This window comes from Pseudopipra pipra, chromosome 17, assembly GCF_036250125.1.
Source record: "Pseudopipra pipra isolate bDixPip1 chromosome 17, bDixPip1.hap1, whole genome shotgun sequence".
Taxonomy (NCBI): Eukaryota; Metazoa; Chordata; class Aves; order Passeriformes; family Pipridae; genus Pseudopipra; species Pseudopipra pipra.
Window position 1 is genome coordinate 5366006 of NC_087565.1, and position 25367 is coordinate 5391372.

The 25367-nt window shown below is 41.4% G+C and overlaps 1 protein-coding gene across 1 annotated transcript; it reads right to left on the reverse strand.

Annotated features, from left to right (window-relative positions):
- Nucleotides 1-634: 634 nt before the first annotated feature.
- Nucleotides 635-5416, reverse strand: MRGBP (MRG domain binding protein). Its single transcript, XM_064674051.1, has 5 exons — nucleotides 5188-5416; nucleotides 4122-4243; nucleotides 3510-3591; nucleotides 3078-3155; nucleotides 635-2023 (listed from the first exon to the last, which is right to left on the reverse strand). The coding sequence occupies exons 1-5, from the start codon at nucleotides 5399-5401 to the stop codon at nucleotides 1833-1835; spliced, it is 687 nt and encodes a 228-aa protein (XP_064530121.1). The 5' UTR covers nucleotides 5402-5416; the 3' UTR covers nucleotides 635-1832.
- Between the last annotated feature and the right edge of the window lie 19951 nt (nucleotides 5417-25367).

Consider the following 25367-nt stretch of genomic DNA (forward strand, 5'->3'; position numbering starts at 1 on the left):
GTGAGATTTGAGAGTTACAGAATCCGCACTTCACGGCCAGAATCTGCATAGATCATGACAAAGTTTCTTAAAGGAATAGCAGAACTTAACAGAGGCATTCATTCACCTTTGGGCGTGAATGAATTCTTCACTCACTGGGTGACAGATCTGTAAGTGACATGTGATTACAACCTCTAGGAGCCTGATCGTTCTGAACAAGTTGTTTTTCAACATTACAATCGGGAGCTTCCTCACATAAGGTTATAAAAGGTCATTTCCCACCTGCCCAGAAAACCTCTGAGGCTCCTACTGCACCTCTCCCACAAACCAGAGCTCCAAGGGGCTCTCCAGTTGGTGGCATCTCACCAGACATTCTCCAAGGATTAAAGCACTGAATTCATGATAATTGTACCTTCTGGTAAATCCTCAAGTTTGGAAGCTTGCAGCAACCTATCTATTGTGTTCAGCAGGCCAGGATTTTTTATCAAATATCATACAAAAATAACAGGGTTCATACAGGCAAAGTTAGTAAAAAAAGCCAAACCTAAACCCCCAGGCAGGCACTTTTGACCAATGCCACTAAAGGCACAAGGTACCTAAATAAGTTCCAAAATACACTGGGCAAGATTTTAATCAAGTCACACAACAATTACCATTTAGTAAAATAAAAACAAGTCAAATTTATTCTTGGTATAAAACAAGAGAAGAAAATAAGGCAGACAAGAACTTGGCTACGTACCTAGAATAAAAGCAAAAAGCAGTAGACTCCTAGTGCCTCACCTTGAAGGCAATACTGACAGCTTAAAAAGTAATTCTTCCTTTTATTAACTGGTAGTTAATATAATGAAACAAGTACCATTTCAACCTGCTTCATTCACCATGTAACAGGTGTTTGTTGACTGTGGTCCATCTTCTCACAGCACAAAAATAGTAATTTTATCAAATCTCAATATCCTAGCATATAAAAGATAAGCATTACAATGTCAGTAAGGTTCTTCAGCTGTAGAACAAAATGAACATTTTGGAAAACCAATTCCATTTACATCTACTAAAACTGCTTTAAAAAAATAAATAATTAAGTACAAACCCCACTGTTTTACACTACTGTATTACAAATGGATGAAGCAACACCTCCAGGTTCATGCACAGCTCAACTGATCCCTTACAAAACAATGTGACATCTCCAGATATTTTATTTAGGACACTTATTAATTATTCTGGCTAGGGGCATTACAATTTTCACTTCACTTATGGCATATAAACTTAGAAAGATTGAAAAATGTTACATCTCTAAGGGTCAAATGAGGTTCCTCCAGCCAACAGAGCAACAGAACACTTCAACTCAGTAGTTACCTGCATTTAAAAGAATTTTGGTTGTACTGAACCAACAAATTGAGACATTTGATACAAGTGCTATGTTTGCAGCAAGTGAAATGGCCAAAACATTACCCACAGATGGTCTGTGATACTCACAGACGGCAACAAAGGCAGAAAACACAATCCCAGGTTTACAGGAATCGCCTTTGCTTTTGCTGATCCAAGGCCCCGTGTTGCACTGGGCACGGGTTTCATGAGCTGTGCTGACACAGAGCGTGTTGCTGGTTGGGAATGCAGCCACTGGCACTGTTACACCCACTCTCCACATTCCCAGCCTGCTCCCCAGGCCCCCAGAAGGCAGCCAGGGAACACACCAGCCAAGAGTCTTGCGCGTATAAAGCCGACGTGCGGATTCTTCAAACGCCTGGCTCAGGTATCTTTTCCTTCCTCAAAGAGTTTCTGTAGCAACTATCCTGTGACTTGTTTTTGCTGTTCCCCCCTCCCATCCCAGAGTCTGTCACTCCTCTCTCACAGCTCTACGTCCTGCGGCGTTTGGCGGCGCTGGGACTGGAAGGGTTACTGTTTGCATTTAACACCTTCTCAGTGACTCTGTTGCGCTTCCTCTTATCAGATCCTTCTTTGGATCCAGAATCTGATGAAGTTTTCTCTTTCTCTTTGCTGCTTGGCTTTTCAGTTGCTTTTCCTAAAGTTCCAGAGGGTGCAAAAACTGAAATAGGATCAAAGTAATGATTCCAGATCAGAGTCACACACAAAGGCAAACAAGAGTGATATCAAATTTTCTTTATATTACATAAAACTTCTCAAAACAATCAACTCTCAGCATATTTATCCACCATTAGGTATTACTTTCACTTCTAAAGGAAAAATCTTCTCTGAGAAAGGCACATCTTGCTTTTATTATTTGCTTTAAAGACAGGCATGTATTTTCACAGGCTAAAAATCGAATTCATTAAGTGGAATTAAACAGCACTTAATATTAAAATACTTAATAGGAACACTTACAGAACATAGGACCAATCTATGGAATTTATAATCAGCAACGGTCATTACATTTGGTATCATAGGTAGATATTAAAACTGAACACCCAAAATGTGAAATTTAATATATTTTTAAATACATATTTAGATCTTTTATTACAATCTTTAAACACCACTTATTCAGTGATATAAATATGATGAAATTATATAGTTAGCAGTTGGCTTGGTCTGTTAATGTAAATAGCAGGATCTCTACTGTTCACATCTGACTTGTTCTACAGCAAAGTGTTAGGAAAACAAGCCTTTTATTTAAAAGAAGCAAGATAATGAGAATAAAATAAAATAAAATAAACTCTGCCCGCCTTCCCATTTAAGTACACAATTTTACAATCTTTTTTGATTTATACACCCTATTTCCCCCATGACTACAAAGTTCCTTTCACAGAGTATTTAGGTTCAATAAAACTGGACCCAACTTTCTCTCGGAGATCCTCAGATTCCTTCAGACTCCCAGGGGTTTGTCAAGTACATATTAAACCAAAAAATCTCCAAAGCTATACAACCTGCACAGATGAATTAGGAGCAAAGAAGAAATCTTTTCGATAAGCAACTGCTTACTCTGTGCATTCTTAAATTATTCTAATTCTTGGCATGAGCACATGCTGAGTCTGAGTACAAATCACAAAGTACACTGTATTTGGGATTTACATTTTAACATTAATTTCTCAGCGTTACAGTTGGTTTTTAATCTCGTATTACACAGTAGAGAGTTACAAAATTACCTTCTTCTGGACCTGCATGCGTTTCCAGCTCTTCTTTTAAAATTTCCTCTTTCACTTCTTCTTCCATCATTACTTTTCCTACAGAAAGGATTGTTAGCAATGGTTAGATGGGTTTAAAGAACCACATATTCAGTGCAACATTCAGCAGTAATTTGGAAAAGTTCCTCTGGTAACAAGGATATGAACAGCACAAGAACTAGGATCCTTTCCTTGACAGTTCCTTCAGTCACAGTTCCTTCAGTCAGTTGATTAAAAATTCATGAGATAAACTTGTATCTGTTTAACGCTCCCTTTTCCCACTGCACCAAACACACCAGCCTGAAAGAATGGCCTTGGATCAACATCTCACACTCTTTCTTGGGGAGAGTTTTGTTAAACATTCTGGGACGAGATCAGAGTAACCAAGAAGCAGAGACTGCTGTCACATCTTACCTTCTCTCACTTCTTGAATCATTTCATCAGGAAGAGCAAAATTCTTCTCTATATTAGGGAATGGAAGAATCTCGGATTCATGCTTAGAAAGAAAAAATGGTCTCTGTGAGTCGCTTGTAAAAATTTTAATTGGAATTTAGAAATGCAATCTCCAGTTCTGCCTTACATGCAATTAGTAGCTAAATAATTCTTATCAAGACAGTTCAGATGTTAGAGAACCAGGAGGCTCCTGATGTCAAACTGATTACTAAGGTCAAGATACCCAAGGTCATGACTTAGGACCATTTGAGATAATTTCTGGAACCCAAACATGTCAATTTCTTAAGTAAACACACTGTAACTTTTTCATTTGACACTTACATATCTATGTAAACATTTGCTGGATCAGCGTTTAGGCAAACAAAAAACAAACAAAAAACCTTCACAAGCCAGTGCAGGTTTTGTTGTCTCCCACCTAATCTATATTTATTCAGGGCAAACCCCATCAACCCAAAGAATGACATGTAATTCTCAGTATGATGAAAAAGTACAACAGACCCAGTGATTTTGGTCTATCAAAACTTCTGAACTCTATGAAATAACCATGTGGCTGCATCAACCCTTTATACTCACAAGAGCTTGCATATCATACATGGTGCTCAGATGGTCCCAAATCACCTTGGATGAAATCTGCCGTCCGATATTCTGGCTGAATTTATCCCGGATGCAAATCATGTGGAAATGGCGATTCACACCTGGGGGGAAGAACTCAGTGCAGTTTTATTTATGCCAATTAGATAGATTTCAGTACATAAATTTATTTATTTATTTCTGACACCATTAAAAAGTGTTGTGTTGTTACAAGGAATCCAGACATTACAGAAGAGACAGGCGGCATCTGGGCAGGCTGATCCTTCACCCTACACTGCAGGTGCTATTCCAGAGGGGGCTGAGGGTGCTCCAGTGGGTAACACTGACATACAGCCAGAGCTTTTAGAGGGGCTGTGTGAGAAACAACCGGATGAAAGTCTCCCGAGTTCTGTGTCCAGTTCTGGGCTTCTCAGTACAGGAGAGACACGGAGCTCCTGGAGCACATCCAGCGGAAGGGAATTAAGGGACTGGAGCACTGCTCTCAGGAGAAAAGGCAGAGGGAGCTGGGCCTGTTCAGCCTCCACAAGAAACGACTGAGAGGGGACCTCGTCAATGTGTATAAATATCTAAAGACAGGGTGCCGAGAAGATGGAACCGGGCCCTGCTCGGTGTAACGGGCAGGCACGCACAGGCAGTTCCATCCGAACAGGAGGAAGAACTCCTTTACTGTGAGCACTGGAACAGGTCTCCACGGAGCGGCTGTGGAGTCTCCCTCACTGGAGACATCCCAGAGCATTTCTGGGCGCAATCCTGTGCCCTGTGCTCTGGGACGGCCCCGCCGGAGCCAGCGGCCCGCTGCGGCCCCTTTCTGTGTGACCCGCCCGGCGGTTCAGTGCAGGCGGGAGGCAGCAGGTCCCTGAGGGACCGCGGGGCCGGTCCAGGCCCAGCCCGGGCGGCTCAGCGGGCCGGGAGGGCCCGCCGCTCCCTCCCTCCCTCCCCACCGGCCCCGCCGCAGCCCCGGGACCCCCGGGAGCCTCTCGGAGCCCCCCGCCCGCCGCTCTCCCCTCCCCGGCCCCCGCCGCTCCCGGAGGCCGCGGCCCGCGCTCACCTACGGGCTTGTGGCCCAGCATGGCGTGGAACAGGCAGACCTCCACCTCCGGGCTCCACACCACCGCCGCCTCCTCGGCCGGAGCGCCGGGCTCCGGCCCGGCCGCCGCCGCGGCTGCAACAGCGGCAGCGACCGCCGCGGCCGCCCCGGGCCCGGCCGCGGGCAGCGGCGGCTTCTCCACGGCGGCGGCCGAGCCGCCCTCCGCCTCGCTCATCGCCGCGCCGCGCCCGCAGCGGCTCCTGCCGGCCGGGAGGGGGCAAAGAGCCGGCTGGGACCGCGCCGGGGGCGGGGGAGGTTCGGGGGGTTCCCTCGGGCTCGGAGCGGTTTCTCTGCGGGGGGTGCGCTGGGCTCGCAGCGCCGGAGGGCACCGAGAGCCAGCGCTGAGGGACGGGGCCAGAGCGGGACCAGCCTCGTGGGCCTCTGGGGGAAGTGCCTTATGGACCCCTAGGAAAAGTCTTCTGGACCTCTGAGAAGGACCCTATAGACCTCTGGGAAGGGCCCTATGGACCTCTGGGAAGGGCCCTATGGACCTCTGGGAAGTTCTTTATGGACCTCTGGGAATAGCCTTAAGGACCTGTGGGAAGAGCCTTATGGACTGCTGTCCTGTCTCAGGGTCTCTAGGGACAGTTCTGGAGGCGGCACAACGCTGCCATCCCAATGGGCTCCACAGGGATGTTCTGCTGATTTTGGGGTCCCCGGGCTGGGGTGGCAGCACTGCGGGGTCACAGCAGGGCCGAGGGTCGGCTCTGATGCCCAGGAAGCCTCAGTCAACCCAGTGCTCACCCTCCTGGCCTGGGAAGTCTTGGCCAGTCCAGCATTTGCCCTTTGGGCCCGTCTTTCTCTAGCCCAAGGAGCTGCCACGCTGGAAGGTTGCACTGCAATCCCCCCCAAACAGTCCCTCCTTGTCACAACAGGATTGTTCTATATGAAATATCAGCCTGACACTGATGTTTTACGAATAACCACGCCTGGCTTGGTTGCAAAACGCAGAACCCACCAGCTTTGCCAATCATTTAAGGCGTAAAAAAAGATTTTGTTTGGGAAGAAAGAATATGTATCATTCCCTCAGAGATAAGGGGGTTTTGCCTTGTTAGGTATAATTAGACACACAGGCATGAAACGGGACTGCTGTTGCTTAGGTGATCAGGTTTTCCGATTGCTCACTCCTCACTTGAAGATTTAATCCATTTTGTAACATTAAAAATATTTCAATAGCAAATAGCAATGACACCATATGCAAAGAACAACTGTTCTGAGTGAATAATAAAACAGTGGGGACAAACATTCACAAGCTGAGACATTAATGCAAATTATCCAAATAATAGAAAGCAGGAAAGGCAAGATGCAATTTTCTGAAACTGAACTTTGTGTACCTTTCGATACCCAAAGGGTTAACTTGACTTGTATCATTGTTTTGGGCTTGTTGTCGTGCTTATACCCCGAAGAGGTTAATCTAACATTAAATAAACATTTGAAATGAGTTAAACCCTAAACCTCATGTGTAAAGCCTTGCAAAGTTTGGTAGTATGAACCCTGGATATAAATCTTCCTTTCCAGCAGAGTTCAGATTGTCCTCTTGGAATGGAAAGAAGTCTGTGACTCTAGTCTGGCTTAGATGCTGTTGAAATTTTCCAGGAATAACTTTGTGTGAGAGCTCCAGAGTGACAGATATCTTGCTGGAATGACTTATCTGCATCAAGACTACAGGAATCTCCAGAAATATTCTTTCTACCTGCTGTCACCACTGCTGTACCTATGTCCTGGTTGTGCTGAACTTGCCTTTACATAGCCCAGGCTTCACACTTCTTTCCTCATTTTGAGCCAAAATTACCTATCAGTGGGATTTTGCCAATCTCAAATGCAAGTCTACATGTTTTTACAGTTAAATCCAGCCCTAAATCTCAGACCTGGTTAATCTTTATCCAGTCTATGCTGCTCTCTACTCTTCAGCTGGTACTGAGGGAAAGGGTTACGGTTTCCTGTGATGGCTGCACAGCAGAAGGAAATGAGTTCCTGAACAACTAAATTCCTGTTTTCGTGCATGTTTCTAGGCACAGAAAAATGAAGGAAGAAAGAAAAACAAATAAATTGCAGAGTAAAAAAATTGTTCCTCTGTTGAATAATTTTCAAAGTTTCGCAGGAATAATTTTTTATTATTTTTAAGTCTGTGTGAGACACTGAGCTTCAGCACTCTCACCTCTCACATTATGTTCCTACTTAAAGACATCAAGAGGGAATAACTGTGTCAACTCAGATAACAATTTTTATATCACTAAGTTCTAATGACAGTACATGAAAAATGTGAAAAAAACCTATGGCTACCTCTGAAAGTATAACAGCATCTGAAAATAATTCAGTTCAGTAGAATAACGTTAATTCAGCAGGAAGAGTATATGTATAAACTGGCTGCTATTTTGTTTCAATCACAAATAATTATATTTCCCTCTATCTAAATTCCCTTGTCACTTCACTGCCTCTAGCAAACATATGGGAGTCTATAATAATGCCACATACAGCCTCCACCTGGATTTGGACCAGAGTTTAATTTTTCCCTCATTAAATTTTAGCTTTTTTTTTTTTGCCTTTTTTTTTCACTTGCTGAACAGATTTTTCAGATTCAGAAAAATTTCCTATCCTCTTGTTCAAGTTTAAATCTTACTTTTGGGTTTAAGCAGATTCCAGCTAAGACATGCATCATTTTGTTCCTCTCTTTTTCTTCTCACTCTTTCAGCCTTAGAAACCTCACTACCTGTTGTATCACCTGAGGGTACTCAACCCTGTCCCCCAACCAGAAAATGATCTGATATTTCGTAAGATATTGCAACAACTGAGAAATCTGCCTGGCATTTGGCATTCTCTCTAGAAGTGTTGGATTTCTGGGATAAGCAATATGGCTACAACTATTTCTGTCGTTATTTTAGAACAACATGTGCTAGTGCCCTTAACAAAGCAACATTTTCAGTCCAAGTCCTGGATAATTTTTGGTATGCCTCATGAATGTTTGTAAAAGAATATCTTCTGGTTCCTTTTTCATTAATCCCAGTCCTTTAACCTTTACTGGGGGGGGTTTAGTACATCTTTGATATAGAATCTAATAGGATTTTTCTTGCATAGGTAAGAAGTACATGCAGAATATATATCTGGGGCCTCTTCCTGCACCAAATTACTCTCAGGTCTATAAATCCTCCTACAAAATAGGTAATCTCAGTGCCTTGTCATATTTCAGTCTTTCCAAACATAATCTCCTTTGTGACCCATGAGGACCTCCTGAAAAGAGGAATTCTGATCTGATTTGTGAGCTTTAACCATACTTTAAAAATCCCTTTTTTTTCAGTGTGAAATCTGTGGGAAGTTTTGCTTTAACAAGGAATTGTCCAACAGTTGGTGCTTGATCATTTTGGATATCTTTTAATAAATCAACGGAGATACTTTGCTATAGAGATGGTTTTCTCCCCATTAAACCTGTCAAGGAGGAATAACCAAAAAGATAAAACTGTTCATTGTTAGAGTCTTATCACACAGCCTCTTTCAGTGCTTGGCAAGGTGATACTTCCCAGCTTTTTTCTCACCAAAAAGGTGATTATATTAAACAAGATTATACAATTATATTAAACAAGAACGTTGAATGGAGAATTCCCTCTCAAGATCTGCCTCGCATGGCTTCTTACAGGTGCAAAATGTGGAATTTAAATCAAATTAAGGGTGAAGCAACAAGGCTGAGGGCAGCAGCTGTCAGACAGGAGATCCATCCTGTTTGCTCAGACATATGTTCTCGAACTGAACTTTTCCCTTGTGATCCGTTGTGCCCATTCTCCCAGCGGAGAGAGGCTTCATGTTAGGAGGGCATCAGATGGCAAACCTTAGAAAAATAGATTGAAACATTGCAAATAATTATCCCTAAGCACGCACAAAGGTTTGTTACTGCTGCTGTTACGCTTTAAAATATCCCAGTGCAGAGTGAGGATTAGGGGAAAAAAAGCCATCTTAATGAGTTTACAGTTTAATAAATCCATCATATTCCAGGCTTACAGGGAAGCATAAAGAAGAGCCAGTGGATTTAGAATGAACCAGTTCAAGGTGAGCACAAGAATCAGTTCCTGAATCCCTGGCTGTCCCAAGCCAACATCAGAAGACCAGAGCATGGTGTACTGAAGGTGATTTTTATTGATAGTGCCTGAGTGTCTGCCAAACTAAAGTCACACCAGCCCAGCATAAATCTGGAAGGAATTTCCTTCCTTGACACTTTTAGTTTTGTGACTGGGATTGTTCAGATCAACCTTTTCTTCTCTGGGGCATTTTAAAAAATTTATATTTCAAGTTAAAAATACTACTTTTTAAGATTTAAAAAAAAGCCCCAGCATGAACAGAAGGAGAAGCACTAAACCTGCCCAGCTGACATTAAATGACAGTTACGCTCAGGCTCTCGCTGTGGCGGAGGGTGGCAGCAGATTTTCATGAAGCACATGCACTCCTTTAAACACATAAACCTCGACAGAACCAGGCAAGTCAGAGGTTTGGGAGATCCTGCTAGGATTCTTTTTGTTTTTTGGATTTTTTTGCATTTCAGTTTTGACTACCTGAGGGTATTCACAAGTACCTTTCAGCAGCAGCAGCAGCAGCATCTAGGCTGCAACACGTAGGTGATGTTTAAGGCTGTTTCCTAGGCTGGATCCTAAGCAGAGCAAAGGATGTGTTAGGGACAAACTACAGCCACAGCCAGGCAATGCTGCTGGCACAGACAGCTGTAAAAAGAACAGATTAGTGTGAAATTTGGGTTGCAATGATGATGTCAGCTGCACTGGCCAGGCCTAAGCCAAGTAACTTGTCAAAGAATGCCTGAATTTGTCTGGTTTGTAGATGTGTCTCTAGATTCAGTTTGTCTCTGAAACAAGAGTCCACTAAGAAGTGCAACTAACAGGATCATTTTTCCTCAATAGTCGTAGAAATCAGTCCTGTCCTGTCTCCTGTTTTGTTTTACAAACCCTTCTGTTCTGATTCCAGAATTTCAAGCCTCCATTTATTTACAGAGCTGTGTAATTCTGTCTTTATCCTGATGTGCAAAGAATATAATTACTCAAGGTAGAGAATGCTTGATAAAGCAACCTATCTGGTCATGGAGCTTTATCTGTTGAACCAAATTCCTCACTATCCATCACATTAAAAAGAAATTGGATTCTCAGAAATCATCAATACATTTGCAGTTGTTCTGTTCTTAACGTGGGTCAGTTTGTCTTCACCCAGGCAGATGGTCCTGGATCAGGAGCAACTTTGGTGTTGCCTAAAGTCTCTGAGTTTTGTCCTTCACCATTTTCAATGACTCCACCACTATCTTTAATAACACTAAACCAGACTGACTGGAAAAAAAAAAAAGTTGTTTTATGCTTAAGTTTTAATCAAAGGAGAAAAAAAATCCATTGATCTCAATGAAGGTGGAATTCCATATGGACTATATTCTTGTTTCTGTTTATTTGTTGTATAGGAGACACCTGTAAGGGGAGAGAGGAGACAGTTGGTTACTATATTTCAGGCCTAGGACTTACTTTTTTTTGCTGTAATTTACAGCACATATTGCAAAGCCAGTTATTCCTTCTAAAACAACACAGAAAAAAAAGCCAAAATAACTATATCAGTAATTTAAAGTATTTGGGTTAGATCTGAAGCATGGAAGTGTTTCCATCTTCATAGCCAACAAAATGTCAGTTTTCACCATGTGCATGCCTAGGGCATCTCAGGAGGGGGGAAAAAACCCTCAAGTAAATAAACAGGTTTAAAGAAAGGCTGTAGACAACACTGTCATGACTGACATCACTATATAAAAATATACATTAAAAATATGTATATATATATCAATCTGTTCCCATAAAAAGGAACAGATACAGCTCACAATATTACCAAGGTAAAATGTGCTATTGTTTTTGTTATGGACTGATACACTTGGCCACTTGCTGGTCTCTTATTCAGCAGGCAGAACTTTATTTCAGTGCATTGCTGCTTGTATGGCAAAACTCAGGGATTTTATAAGTTGCAGTGAGATGATAAAATTGGATGTAAAAGTCAATGATGCCAATGAACGATTGCTTAAGATGTTTGGCAAATTATGTATGTTATCTTCATGAGGGATTTAATTGCATAAACCTGCCCACTGGATCAGCAGTTCTCTACTGCATTCCAGAATTCTAATTACCACCTTCTGCACTGTTTCCTACTTGGAGCATCACATCATTAAACTCTGGTGTTGGAGGAATTTCAAGTGGATTGATCCAGGCTGACTTGGTCAATGTGCTCTACTTTGCTAAGGTCACTGTCCATCTTTAAATTCCTGGGCCTGCTTTATCCCTTATTTATTCTGCTCAGCAGCCTCTACCCCAAAGCTGCTATTTCAAGGTAGCAGGAGTGAGTGTTCACTCCAAACTCCAACTCAGATTCCTATGGAATGTATCCTTTGTCAGGTCTGTAAGCAGTGTTACATATACATCATAATTCCCACCTGAACACATATGTTCAGGTATTCTGAGGACAGCTGTGATACACAGACCTCTTATTTAAAACAGCCTCTTTTCTTTTTTTTTTTTTTTTTTTTTTTTTTTTTTTTTTTTTTTTTTTCTGGAATGGAAGAAACTGAAAATTTGCACGTTTAAATAGATTTTATCTCTTTGCATTTTTGGAATAATTTCCCCTCCCCTTAGCATAATGGATGACAGCCTTAACACTTCCCATTTCTTCAACTGCATCAGTTGCTTAGAATAAGGATCTCATTTTCACATGAATCCTGTGGCAGGGCAACCTGATGGACCTAAATTCAGTGAAAATTACATAAAATTGAAAGAGAGCAGATGCATTGTAAGTGATGGCAGGGCAGCACTATTACTATCATCTACTTTGCATAATCATGTTAGGGACAGAGCCCGGGAGCACATTTCACAGCTTTTCCCAGCAAGCTGTGGCTGTGAGCTTTTTTCAAAGAGACAGAGCTTCTCCTCCTATTCAGAATTTCTCAATTGCCTCAGCCATTCTTGCTGGTTTTATGCTCCTTGAGACAGTATCAGAGGTAAAGTATCAAATTTAAGCAATCATCTAAATGATGGGAAGGCCCCAATTTCTTTCGTAATAGATAACTTCACCATTTAACTATGTGAGAAACTTAAAAATATCTATTTGATTTGATCGTGTGTATTGGGGATCATACTTTTAAAAGCTCACAAACTATCTCTGTATAGAGCAGGGAGGGAAGGAATGAGAGACTGATGCTCAGGAGCACACAATGCTTTGGATCCCACCTACACATCCTGGTGTTTCTGAGTCATCCTCTGGTGCCTGAAAGGAATCAAGTATCTCTTGCTCTTATCCCATTCATACCCTTTTCATGCCTTTCTTTGTCACACTGGAGATGTTGCTGCATGGTTGAAAGAAATAGGGAGGATAAAAATCCTATTTTTTTTTTTTAAATGTTTCTTCACTGTCTCTTTTTCCTATTTCTAGGAGTTTTGTTCTGGTTGGATAGGGCAGGGGCAAAGCTGACCCTTTATTCACACAAAATCAGTACATTTGTTAACTACTAATGCCATCCTCACTGAGGGATGCTTTAAGTCACATTTATCTATGCACCTTGTATTTTGTGGACTGCATATATGTGAAGGAAAATTTGGTGTCTTTAATTTGTATTTGCCAAACTTACTCTATCTCAGAGCTAACTCCAAGTATTTTAGAACACAACTCTTTTTCCAGCTTTCTGTGCTGCTATGAGATACCAAAACCTTAAAAATTAGAAAGTTCTTTTTGCTGCAACTTCACAGAGACTAAATGTAGGCCCAAGGTTCACTAGCAGAGCCGATACAAGAATCATTCAATCACATTATATTTCTGGCTTTCCAAAGTTTTTCTTTTTTTATCTGCCTTTAGAAGCAGATGAAAGTTTGTTTGGAATGCAGATGCGTCTTGCCATATAATAGAGTTCAATGTACTTTAAGAAAAATAACAAGAATTAAAAAAAAAATCTTTTTTGCCTTAACAGCAGGAAATTTGGGGCTCAGATGAACTAGAAGAGGTCCTATTAAAATAACACACTAGAATTCTGAATTGCTCAGGCAATGAGAATAAATATGTACAAGACTTAAAGGATGGCTTTATTCCCAGTGTTTTATTTCCCCTCCCTGGAAGCTATTACCTGAAGTGCTTTTGGTGATGTTAAACAGAATCACCACAATTTTTCATTTGAATGACTAAGTCTCCACTAGAAAATATCTACAGCTGGGGTATGTTTAGAACTTGCATCTACCAATGTTTTGTTTGATGCTTTTAAAGGAAGGGTTGTGTGACTTTACAAGAACTACCTGACCTTGGTCAGGGGACAAAATCCTTCAGCTGAGTGCAAGAACCTCCCACCGAATCTACTTTGATAAAGTTGAGTTTCTCAGAAATTCCCTTTTATGCTGGCTTATCTCATGCTAGCTTTTTCCCCCAATATCTGGTTTTGCTGTCCTCTCTTTACTTATTAGTTTGAAGACCAAATGCTCAATAGCCCAACTGGAGAAAGACCTAAAATAAGAGCAGGAAAAAGTAATGTTTGCAGCAAATTTAATGTAATCACTGCCTCTGTTAAATGGTGCTTTTTAAACTACTCTCATAATTTTAGTGTTTTGTTGGTTTTATTTTGTATTTTTTTATGGGAAGGATTTTCATCAGCGAAAGCGATAGAAACCCAGATGTAGAGTTAGCCCCGGGTCTAACATGACTGCTGTCCTTGTACAGCTGCCAAATGTTCATCCTCAGAGCTGATTTTGGTGGTATTCTCATTCCAGAAGCTCTAGCCTTGCACAGGACATCATTTCATGTGCCATTGCCTTTCTGAGTGTCCAGCTGGGATGATCCGTGGTTGATCTCATCCCTGGGCACAGCAAGGACAGTGGCAGTTCCTCCTCATTTTGTGTATAGCAGCTTCTAAAGCTGGTTTTTTTTCATGAGTCTGGCTATTACATCCATTTCATTTCATTTCTCTCCCTTGAAGGGGAATCTGGCTGATTCTGTCTGAATAATTTCCATGATCAAAGGTGGGATTAAATGGGAATATTCCCACCCTTAGAAAATTGCTTCACATACAAGGTGTTTGTGTACACATGTGCAGAAGTGTATTTTATCTTTAAGGGAATCAGGGAGAGCTGATGAATTTTTCTCTACATCTACAGTATGATCTGGAAGAGGAACCCAAGACCACAATAATCTGCATTCACCACTTCGAAATTTTTCAGTTATTCCTCTTGGATCAATTTAGTCGAGTTGTTAAGAAAACTAATCTAATCTCTCACTTTACCTTTTATTGCTGCAGTTCATATCTGTATATTACCTTCTCTCTGTGCCCTGATGGGATTGCTGCTAATTTGTTCAAATTCAGAACACTTGCTGTCTGCTCTCACTGTGATCAAGGTGGGCTCATGCAAAACTGTGCTCTTCTAATCACTTTTATTGGGTAGGATTGCTGATTAAATGTCTTTATACTTGTCTTCCAGACCAATTTCTGAAATGAATTCTGACAGGGGCTCTTTGAGGCTCCTGTTGTTAATACAGGTAATAATCACGTTCATAATAGGAAGCTCATTGACAAATGTATTTCTAGAAAATGAAAATCACAAACTTACTGGAACACTGAATATGCCATTTGTGCTGCTCCCTTTACTCTGTAGTTATGAACAAACAGTACTTTAAACAAAGACACTTCACATGATGAAGTTTTATGGCTCTGGGCTAAATCTACAAAGTTCAGTCACTGGAGCTACTCCTAATTCTTTAATATGTCTTAATATAAGAAACTTCTTATGTCACCAAACCCTACATTTTAATTTCCAGTTTGAAACAACAATTTCCATTAACATTGCAAAAAAATGAGCAGTCCTTGAAGATAATGAAATTTTAAAACTTTGTGACCTATTATAATGAGAGGGCAGCTGAGGAAAAGAGCTTTTCATTTTGGCTATTAACTGCATTGTGGTCTACATTTTTCCTCAATTTGCTGTTCAATTTAGTCTTCTGTCAAGAGATACTATATTAAAATTGTTTTTCTCTTTATCCAGTTAATGAAAGGATATAATTAAGATAAGTGGGATCAAGCATGAGATCTCAAACTGATGTTGTTCGGTGGAAGCAGCTGCCTTTTTGCTGTTTTATAAACCTTTTTGGTGTCAACAACTGGAAACCTGAATGTTTTTCAGAATCATCATTTGTTTTTTGTGCCTTTGCATTCAGCCTCAGAATGAAAACTCTTTGTAATCCCCTGGGCTTGACTCAGTGGTTACACAGAATTCAGAGCTCACATAACTTACTAAGTCAGGTCTCCTTAAGGAACGGGGGCAACCAGAGATTAATGCAGGCTAATTACTTGGCTTCTTGGTACACTGACTGTTTCTTCCTTTCAGAATTCAGTGTAACTTTATAAATAATTAAATGCAGCTCTGACTTCATATTGCCAAATGGTTTTGTTTTCAGAGCAGTCAAGCAGTGAAGTGCAGCCTTGCTGATGGTCCTGTGTCCCTTCTGTGATCTCACTGCACATGACAGAGCAGAGGAGTAGCACTTTCCAGCCTGATTGTTTTAGTTCTCTACTCTTTTCACAGGTTACCACTCCCCACTCTGGGGACCAAGGACTGCTAATCCAGACTGAAGATTTTTTTTTTAGTATACCTTGTTACGTGTCTTTTGTTTCCACCCACTACCTTATATTCAGAAAATATGATTGTTCACTGATTTTAAGGGATGAGACTGAACTGCAAAAGGTAATTTGGGGTACAAATTCAAATGCCTGCCTCACTGGTTTATGATCTGGAATTGTACTCTGGTTTGTGTTCTTGCTGTAATAGATTTTTGTCAGACAGTTTGGACTCAAATTTCTCTAGCATCAGAAAAGATCTGATGTAAGTCCTCATGCTTAAATCTACCTCTGGGAAAAATCCTGGCATGGAGATAACACTCATGTAGCCAGAAGTGTTTGGAATAAAACTGTTTTAAACAACAAACAACGTGTTCAAAGTGTTTGGTCTATAGAAATAGGCAGTTTCGAAAGGGAACTTGGATTAGTATCTTAGTCTTTGTACAGCTTTTTCTTAAACTTCTCATACAGAAAAAGACCACCTATATCAGAAAAAAAGCGATTTTTTTTTGAGGTTTAGAAATAGCAGCAGTAATGGTGCTTTTTTTGTTTTTTCCAGTTTAAGTGGTAGGGGTGAATCAGTCCAACAGCCCCATGATATGTGCAGGGTCATGCCTTGAAGCTGCAAGATGGATGCTAATGTCAACCTTTCTGGTCTATGCTGTGCTTCCCCTCTCATTATCTGTGTTCTTCTTCTCATCATAATACCCAAGACTTCTGACCCCTGATGTATACATTTTCCTATAAACTTAATCTCACACGTCCTTAAATGGAAGTCTGTGATGAAGTTTGTCAGAATTGTTTGCCTGAATACCTCTGTGCTTCCCTGAGCTACATGTGCAAGGGCACATCAAGATGAGAAGCAGCCAAGTCATGCTGGAGGTGGGCTCCTGCCTGGTTTCTGCAGAAGGAGAACAGGCTGTTCAGAGAACCATTTAGCAGCTGTTTATTAGAGGCATAAATGTGTGATTTTGGGGGTAGTAAAACTTGGCAAGAACTTTAATTTCAAAAGGAAAAGAAAACCAAGCAAAAGAATGCCAGTCACTGATCCCCTTCTGCTTCTATAGTGAGTCTAATCTTATGTTTCCATTACATATTCACATGGGCATTTGAATAGCTGTAAGGAGCACCTGAATAAGAATCTAATCACACTGCCAATTAATTTGCAAAGAAACTTATTGAAAAATGCTGCTAAGTGCAAGAAGTTTTGCCAATGTAATACAGAGACTCAGCAGGTGCCCAATTTTTAAGTCTGAAGGACTCTAATGTAATCTGACAAATTGATTCTGGGATGGAGTGGCTGTGCTGAATTTCAAGGCCCTTGGCAATGAGTGAAGTTTGGTTTCATTAGACCACCGAGGTAGGATTTATTTGCAAAACAGAATTAAACAGACTAAAAAGCTCTAGTCAAATGCTTTTGCAGGAACTAGAAAATTGGGTATTAGGATACATCTATATGTAGCTATAGCTTCATTCCCCCAGAAGCAGTGTGATGACTCACCATATCTGCCTCTGACACGCAGGAGACAGGGCTTCCTGACTGGATTCAACACTGCCTCTGTCAGCTCTCCTAAATCTTTTCTCATTGCTCTTTGTCCAGTGTCCTTATAACCATGTTCAATTACCTCACAAACCAGGGTTCTGGGATTCTTCTCTGGATTACCAGCAACTTTTTCCCACCTCTGTATCATAAACCTGTAAACAACCTTGTTCTGACTACTGATGATGAGATTTATCCTGTCCTGAGTCCCACAGTCAGCTTTAGGAAACAACATTTCTATTTAGTAAATCCATTTTAATCAAGAAATATTATGTTAAGAATTAATTATAACATTTAAAATGAAAAATAAAGCTGCCATCAAAGCTGAAGTTTTACCCCAATGTTCAAGAAATACCAACAATTAGCTGAAGTTTATATTCCCTCTCAGTTTGTATGTGGGAAGTGTTCAGATACTGTGCTGGTGAGGGGTGAGATAAAATGGTTGCATAATATCAGAGTGTTTAAATAAAAGGGTGTAGAAAGCCAGTACAAAGATGCATGATTTCTGAGGAAATTTAGAGTTATGATTTATCTGGATGATGCTGCAGAAGGATTTTGCACCAGTCCAGTCACCAGGAATGAAGACTCTCAGCAAGACTTCTCTTTCTCTTCAGAAAACACCTTTGAGCAGACCAGGATCTTAAATACTGTGAGCATCCATGCAGTTAATTTTTTACAAGGATAATCACTTAGGAGGGAGAGAATTAAAAAAATGCTTTAATTTCAGTTGCTGTTCAGCTGCAGTAGTTTATCAGGATGGACAGATGAACATTTCAGTGTTTCAGGGCAGGCAACAAACCTTTGCCTTTGTCCCTTCTGCTCCTGAGAGAGCTGCTAAATATATATTTAAGTAGGAAGTTGTGAGAGAGAAGAATGGAGATGTATATGAGTGAGAAGAAGCTGATGCAACAGATCTGAAACTGCCATTCAATGGAAAACTCAGGAACCCTACTTTTTGCTAAAGTGAAATAGTTACTAGAAAAGCTGTCTCACAGTCACAAAAAACACAAACATTTACATTAGACAGGCAGAAAACAGGATGGAAGGATAGGAGCATGCAGATGATAAGGGAGATGGGGGCTTTGCCCAGGTCTCCCAGATTTGAGGGCAGACCAGGGTGGGCACCACCATGACCAACACAACTGCATATGATGTGTGGTGTGAACTCCATGGGAACCCCTCATCCTTGGCAAAATCATCCAACTGCATCCTCTATGTCACTCAGTCCAGCTTCTGAGGCTTTAGACTATGTCCTTCTACTTCCCCTTCTCTGCAGGAGACAGAAAAGATGCTGCTTCTGCATTTATTTCTCACTGTGCCAAGATCCTAAAGTGTCTGGTGTGCTGAAAACACTGAATAGCTCCGAGCAGAGCCGGCTGCTTTCCAGTCTTCCAATGTGCTGACAGCTCACTTCTGGAAATTTTAACTGTAGAGAGGCAGCAATTTGTCTGTAATCTCTGATTTTTATTTCTTTTATTCAGCCTTAGAGGGGAATTCACAGTACAAAGTGGGCAGAGCAACATCGCAGGAAGAGACTCCCAGGTTCCCTCCAATGTATCTGAGACACCCAAGATGCTCTTGGCATCTGGTTCCAGCATCCTTTCTGTCTTGGAAGCTGCATCTCCCTGTTTTTAGCTGAGATTCCAGCAGCACATTGGATTTTGAATTTGTAGAAAGCACATGATTGTGAATACACTGCCCTTGAAGGTGGGAACCCTTCCTCATAGCAAGAGCCTTTAAAATGTGAGGATTAGCAAAACCCATGGGCAAAGCCATGACTTTGAACTCAAGTTGTGGATTTGTGCTTGGGGCTGGGAGTGAGTGGCTGGAGCTGAACCACAACTTGAGTGAAGGTCTTGGGGCAATCCTGGTTTCCCAGCTCCTTTCTCAGTGTCTGGGCCCTCTTTTCTGTGCTTCAGACTACTATAAACTATGGATTTTGTGGTTTTATACTCCTGAGGAGACAAAATTCTCCTTCAGTGGAGTGTCTGATCCTTGGACTTGTGAGAAATGTTTTCTATTTTGTGACAAATTTGATCAATATGAAGTTCCTTCCACCTGCTGCATTTTTGTTTCCAGTCTCTGCTCTCTGCCATTGATACTTAGAGTAGATTCTGTAGACAGCTGAAAATTCCCTCTTCCCCCAGTATTTTTGCTCCTTTTGTTTTCCCCAGCCCCACAAAAATACTCTGGTGATGTTTCTGCCTTCTCCTTTTCCATTAACAACGATGTTTTGTGACAAGAGCTATAGCTGCAGTCAGCATGGAAAATTTGCTGTTATTTTAAATAACCATCTGCTCTCCCCACAGTCTGCTACCTCATCCTTAATTTCTTTATTTTTTGAATGTTTATTTTGATTAGCTTTGTCACATGGTGCTATAAGGAAAACTTGCTTCACTTCACACGCTACTGCCATGTTGATACAGAAAACTGGCTTACAACCAAAAAGATGTTATTTTTTCCATTTTCCCTCCTTTTTTTTTTTCCCCTCAGAAAAAGTTTTATGTAACAAAGCATTGTGTAAGAAGGAGAACAGCAGGGAGTACATCAGAACTGATGGATTTTCTTTTCATCTCTGTCACAAATCCACTGTGCCCCGTTGGGCCAGTCAGTTCAATCCAGATTTTCTTACTGGGATCAGTGTGATAACTGCTAACGGATCTCTTTAGTAAATCTATAGTCACACCTATGTAATGAGGTTGAACTCTAACCCAGAGCAAAAAAGAAATCTTGGAAGAACCATCTATCTACATGAGGGAAGAGCTGATGCGCTAAAATAGGTCACCTTTGTTTATTTATATTAAAATTACTGGTACATGGATCCCGAATTTCAGACTAACTTTCATTTTTGGATGTTTAATTTGGATGTTTTATCTGTGCTATAAATGCTGTTTCTCCATTAGCTGTGCACTGACCTCTGTGCACAAGGTTGTGGTAACTCAGCAGCCACAACTCTGGGTGAGGAATCTGCACAAACCACAAGAAATCTCTCTTTGAGGTTCAAAAAAATCACAAAGAAATTGAGACTCATTTTGCAAATGCAAATTTAACTGGTGCGGTTGAATAAAGAAACGTAATTTGGCTTCCTGTGAGAAACATTTTTGGAGGAAATATGGTCCCACTGAGCACTTTGGATACGCTGCAGTATTGCAGATCCAAAGAGTGAAGTGTGGTAGCACTGGAAGCACTGCTGGGCTGCATTTCATTATACTCTGCTTTCCTGTGGGATTTATCTCAGTGTTGGCTTTGGGTGTGTAAAACAAACTCTGCTGTCCCTGGCTGTGCTGGTTTAGAGACCAGGAGGTGAGACTGGAATCAAATCATAATTAGCTTAATGAGCCTTTGGAGAATGTTAGTGCACAGCCTGGGTTTGTTTATTCTCGTGGATCAGTATAAATTGTAAGTGATCCTACTGGTAAAAACGGACAGAGATTGAGGTCCTTTGGTTCTGTCAGAGATTTCAGAAGTTCACTTAAGGTGTAGCTATTACATTACAAAGCAGGAGGGATTCCTCCAAAAGCTTAAAAAAAGACATCTCTGACTGTTTTAACAGCACATGTGGCTTCCAGTGGTGTGTCAAGGGCAGCTCTCCTGGAACCAAAACAGTCATGCAATTTTTCCCTGAATTAATGCTATAAAGATCTCATTAGGTAGTCTTTTTTAGAAAAATATGTATACATTTATCTTGCTTTTTCTGATGTTAGGTTAACTCATATTATGCTATAATTTCTGCAAACTGAATACCAGCATGGGTAGTTAGTAAGTTTATTCTATTTGTGCCCAGAATGATGTTGTCAATGAAAACAGGAGCAGGAGTGTCATCCTCAGCGTGGATTTTCCTTTATCCTTCTCTTTACTTGTCCTAAACTCAATTCCATATTGGCTGCTGCCAGTATTTATTCTACCTGCCCACTCTGTTAGGTTTTTCTGGAAAAAAACCCCCAACAGATCAAACTCAATCAACAACAAACCCCAAACGAAAAAAACACAAACTAAACCAAACAAACCAGAAAACACCCACAAACAAACAAAAAAACCCTCCCAAGCCCCCAAAACAATAACAAAACCCCCAGAAACCACAAAAAAACCAAAATACACACTCAAAAAACAACAACGAAATGCCCACAAAAATCCCACCAAAAAACCCACACAAATGAACAAAAACCCCCATAAAACCCCCTCTAAACCAGGAAAAAAAAACAAACCAGAAAAAAAAGACCAACAAACCATAGTTGCTGCAGTGATGTGTTAACACTTACTAATATTGGCCTGCAGAAGAGAAAGTCTTCATTGCTGTTGACAGCTAAATAAGCAATATTTATCTTGTGTACAGAGTGCAGCCATGGATTCACACAAGAAGTGCCCTTTTCTGTACCAGAGCTCTTTCTCTAGGCTGCTGTTGGCTACACTTCAGTACCTATGGGGATTCATTGAGTTTATCTGGTGAATTAACACCATGAAGGACTAGAAAGTGCATTATTTCCTACAGCACAGGATACCCACTGCTGCTGCTGCTGTTACTCAGGGAGAAGCAGTGATGGATGAGCAGAGGAGGCTCCAGGGTCCAAGACAAGATAGAACCTCATAAATCTTGTTAATGCAGAGCCACAGACAGGGAAGCTGAAAACACTGGTCCAAAAAATGCATTGAGGTGTCCTGGGGAAAGTTTCCTGAGGTCATTTACAAAATGCTCTATTCTGATTGCTCTTACCCTGAGGCAACACCAGGCAACTCCCAATCAGCAAAAGAGAAACTTTCCAAAATCTTTAGTGATTTTATTTTTTGAAGGGAAAGAGTAGCAAAGAAAGTGTTTATTATTTAAAAAAAATGAAAAGCTCACAAGTGCTAAATCTGTTTTGCCCCAGCTACACTCAAAATGATCTTAGGCCTTATCCAGTCCCATGGATTTTTGTTCAATGTACAGATGTATTTCTTCTTTCTGTTACTGTACTACTAGCCAGAAAATCCCATAAGAATCCTTTTGCATCAGGCATTTGTAGATGTGTCTTACACAAGCAGACTCTGTCCCAAATGCTTACAGCCTATAACTACTGAAAGAAAAAGGGTGGATAAAGCCAGATATTACAGCAAGCCACGGCTGCCCTGTGAGACTGGAGAGCCTTAGGTGTCCCAAAAAAATAAGAAAGAAAGGCTGATCTTTCAGAGGGTCAGAGATATTTCAAATATTTCAGCTTTTAACTCATTTTCCATGGGAATTATTGTATAAACAAACATGGTTTGAAATCTTTCCCCAGGACTGGCACTTTCAGGCTTGGGGTGGCTGGGCAGAGCCATATTACCAACCTCTCAGCATCACTCCTGAGTCAGCCAAGGGGAGGGCTCTTCAATTACGTGAATTAACCCCTTCAGCCCCTTTGGTTAGTGCTGTGTTCGTGCCCCTGAATCTCCTGCCCCAGAAAGCAGAGGCCAGCAACCATCAATCACAGTGAATCACTCCCAGAGCAGTGCTGGCAACTCCTCACACACAGTGGAAGCTACAGCAAATTGCAAAGGTTGGGGCAAGGCAATTTATTTCACTGTTTCATCTCCTTTTCTATCCCGAGATGGCACCTACTAACCAGGATTCATCTCCAGAACAGGAGTATACAAAGGACAGCTTCTGGATCCCATGGAGTACGAAAGTCCAGCACAGTGCAGAGATGAATCCATGGGAGAGCAAAGAGCCAGTGTGAAGGAGAGATCAAAGCACTTGCTGACATGAACTGCTCTCTTCTTACACGGGAGAGCTTTAGCTGATACCTGTTTAAATCATACCTACCAGCTGGCATCTTTTCCTAATTATGCCTAATTATATTTTAACTCTTAAAATTGTCAGGTCACACAGTTCCGCCCAGATTACTTTTTAGGTAGCTAAATCAGGAGTAATTGGAGGCATTGCCCCAATATATAATTTGTTTGACAGCTGCAATATGTCCTTAATTTCCCCAGGGGGTTTCCCAGCCCCCATTGATCTCTGCAGTGCTTGTGGTACTGGAGTGGTTTAAAGCCAGCTCAATCCTGTTTACAGCCACAGAAGGGATCTATCCTTCGTGGCAATGCAAAGGCTCAGCTCCATCCATCCATCCATCCATCCATCCATCCATCCATCCATCCATCCATCCATCCATCCATCCATCCATCCATCCATCCATCCATCCATCCATCCATCCATCCATGTGTCTGCAGGGCAACCTGCCTCTTCTCCATCTCCTGTGTTTGAAGACTGTCAGTCAGACCACTGTGTAGGGAACAAGGGATTCTGATTCTGATTGATAAATTCTGTAGTTCTGATTGACTAGAACACCTGACTGAGTGCTAGCTGGGGCTACAGCTGCAGGGAGATTTTTGGAGGTGGTGCTCAGCTCTTCCACTTACAGTTTAATCAAACTCCTACCGAGCTTCCAACATCCCAAAACTCTCAGAAAGTTGGTTGCCAAAACAATAGAAAGAAATTAGTATTTGTGCTTCATCAGTTATCGTATTTACTTATTCATGAGATGGCAATGTAGGCACCTGTGATACAAGAGAATTTGGGAAATCTTTTAAGAGGCAAAAAAGGCAGCTCTCCTCACTGGAAATCTCCCATCCACTGAGATACCAGTAGAGATTGGCCAAACCTTCTGCTCAAGTGGTCACACAGCAAAAGGTGCAAGGAGCACCAGTCCTGGTTTGCAGTCACAGCTCTGAAGGGCCCTCGTTCCCTCAGGTGACAGGGTTGGTTGTGCTGACTGTGGTAGTGATGGACATCCACCCTCCTACACCCTGCAGATTTGGGTTGTTACAGAATAGTGCACTCAAGGAACATAGATTACAGTACTGCAGGGGATTTTATTAAGAGAAAAATGTTGAGCTCATTTTTCTCCTGGTCTTTAATGACCTATTTTAACCCCAAACAGGCTTCCCTCACTAAGAATTGGAAGGTGCATGACAAAATTAAAGGAGACTCAGAGCTCTTGCCCCATGTTACCTGCTGGTTAACTATTTTGTTGTTACCTAATTTGTTTTGTGCTGTTTAATGGGATGCTGACCAAGCTGCACAGGGAAACTGTCATTAATTATTAAGAAATTGTCTAATCCATCAGCACATCCGTACTGCTATAGTGTTTCCCCTGAGGAGACCAAAAGAGCTCTGAGTAAGAAGTTGGAGATGTTCCAGTGAGAACATACAGCCCCAAAAAACAGCCTACCTTCTTAAGTTTATTAAATGAAATTTCCAGATGTTTCCTTCCTTCTCAGCATTGCACACCAAAAAGGTACAGCAGTTAGTTTTCAGAAAATGAAGTTTGTTTTCTGGAAAAGAAATACTGCTGAAGGGACTAAGAGACAGGATTCTGAGGGACTGAAGTCCCTCAAATCCCCCAAGTCCTCTGGGCACAATTATGGTATTACATGAAATAGTATAAAAGCTCTGACCAAGGACTATTTTATGGTCATGGTAATGCAGTACAACCCTATGGAGCTTAAAGCCAGAAGGGAATCAGATCCTTTTGTTTTATTTTCAGGTACCTCGCAGACATGAAATGTCATCCATTTACCTTGCTTTTGGCCTATTTTTGACTGATACATGCCTAGGAAGACACCCAGGATCAGTGTGAAGATGACAAGGTTTTATTTGCTCTACCGCAGTGTCTGGCTTCACTTTTTAGGTGCTGAGTCTCGTTGTGCCTCTGGGACAGCAACCCAAAGCCAAGTAGGCATCAAGTGTCAGAGATGGCAGAGATGGCCCATCATGGTCACCCTCAAAGAGGGCTTTGGGCAATTCCACTGGTCCTCTGCCAGTAATTCCCTACTGTGTGGCAAAAGAAGAAAAAAAAGTGCAGCACAGGACATTCTGTAGCTGGGTATGAACAAGCACTAAACCTGTGTCTCTCAGTCCTTACACTCTGGGAGAAAGCATCTGATACTTCTCACTGGCATTTTACTTGACAGGTGGAAGCAGGAAAAACCTGCTTATCCATAAGCATAATCCATAAGTATTATCCATAAATCACTGAATTTAAGAAG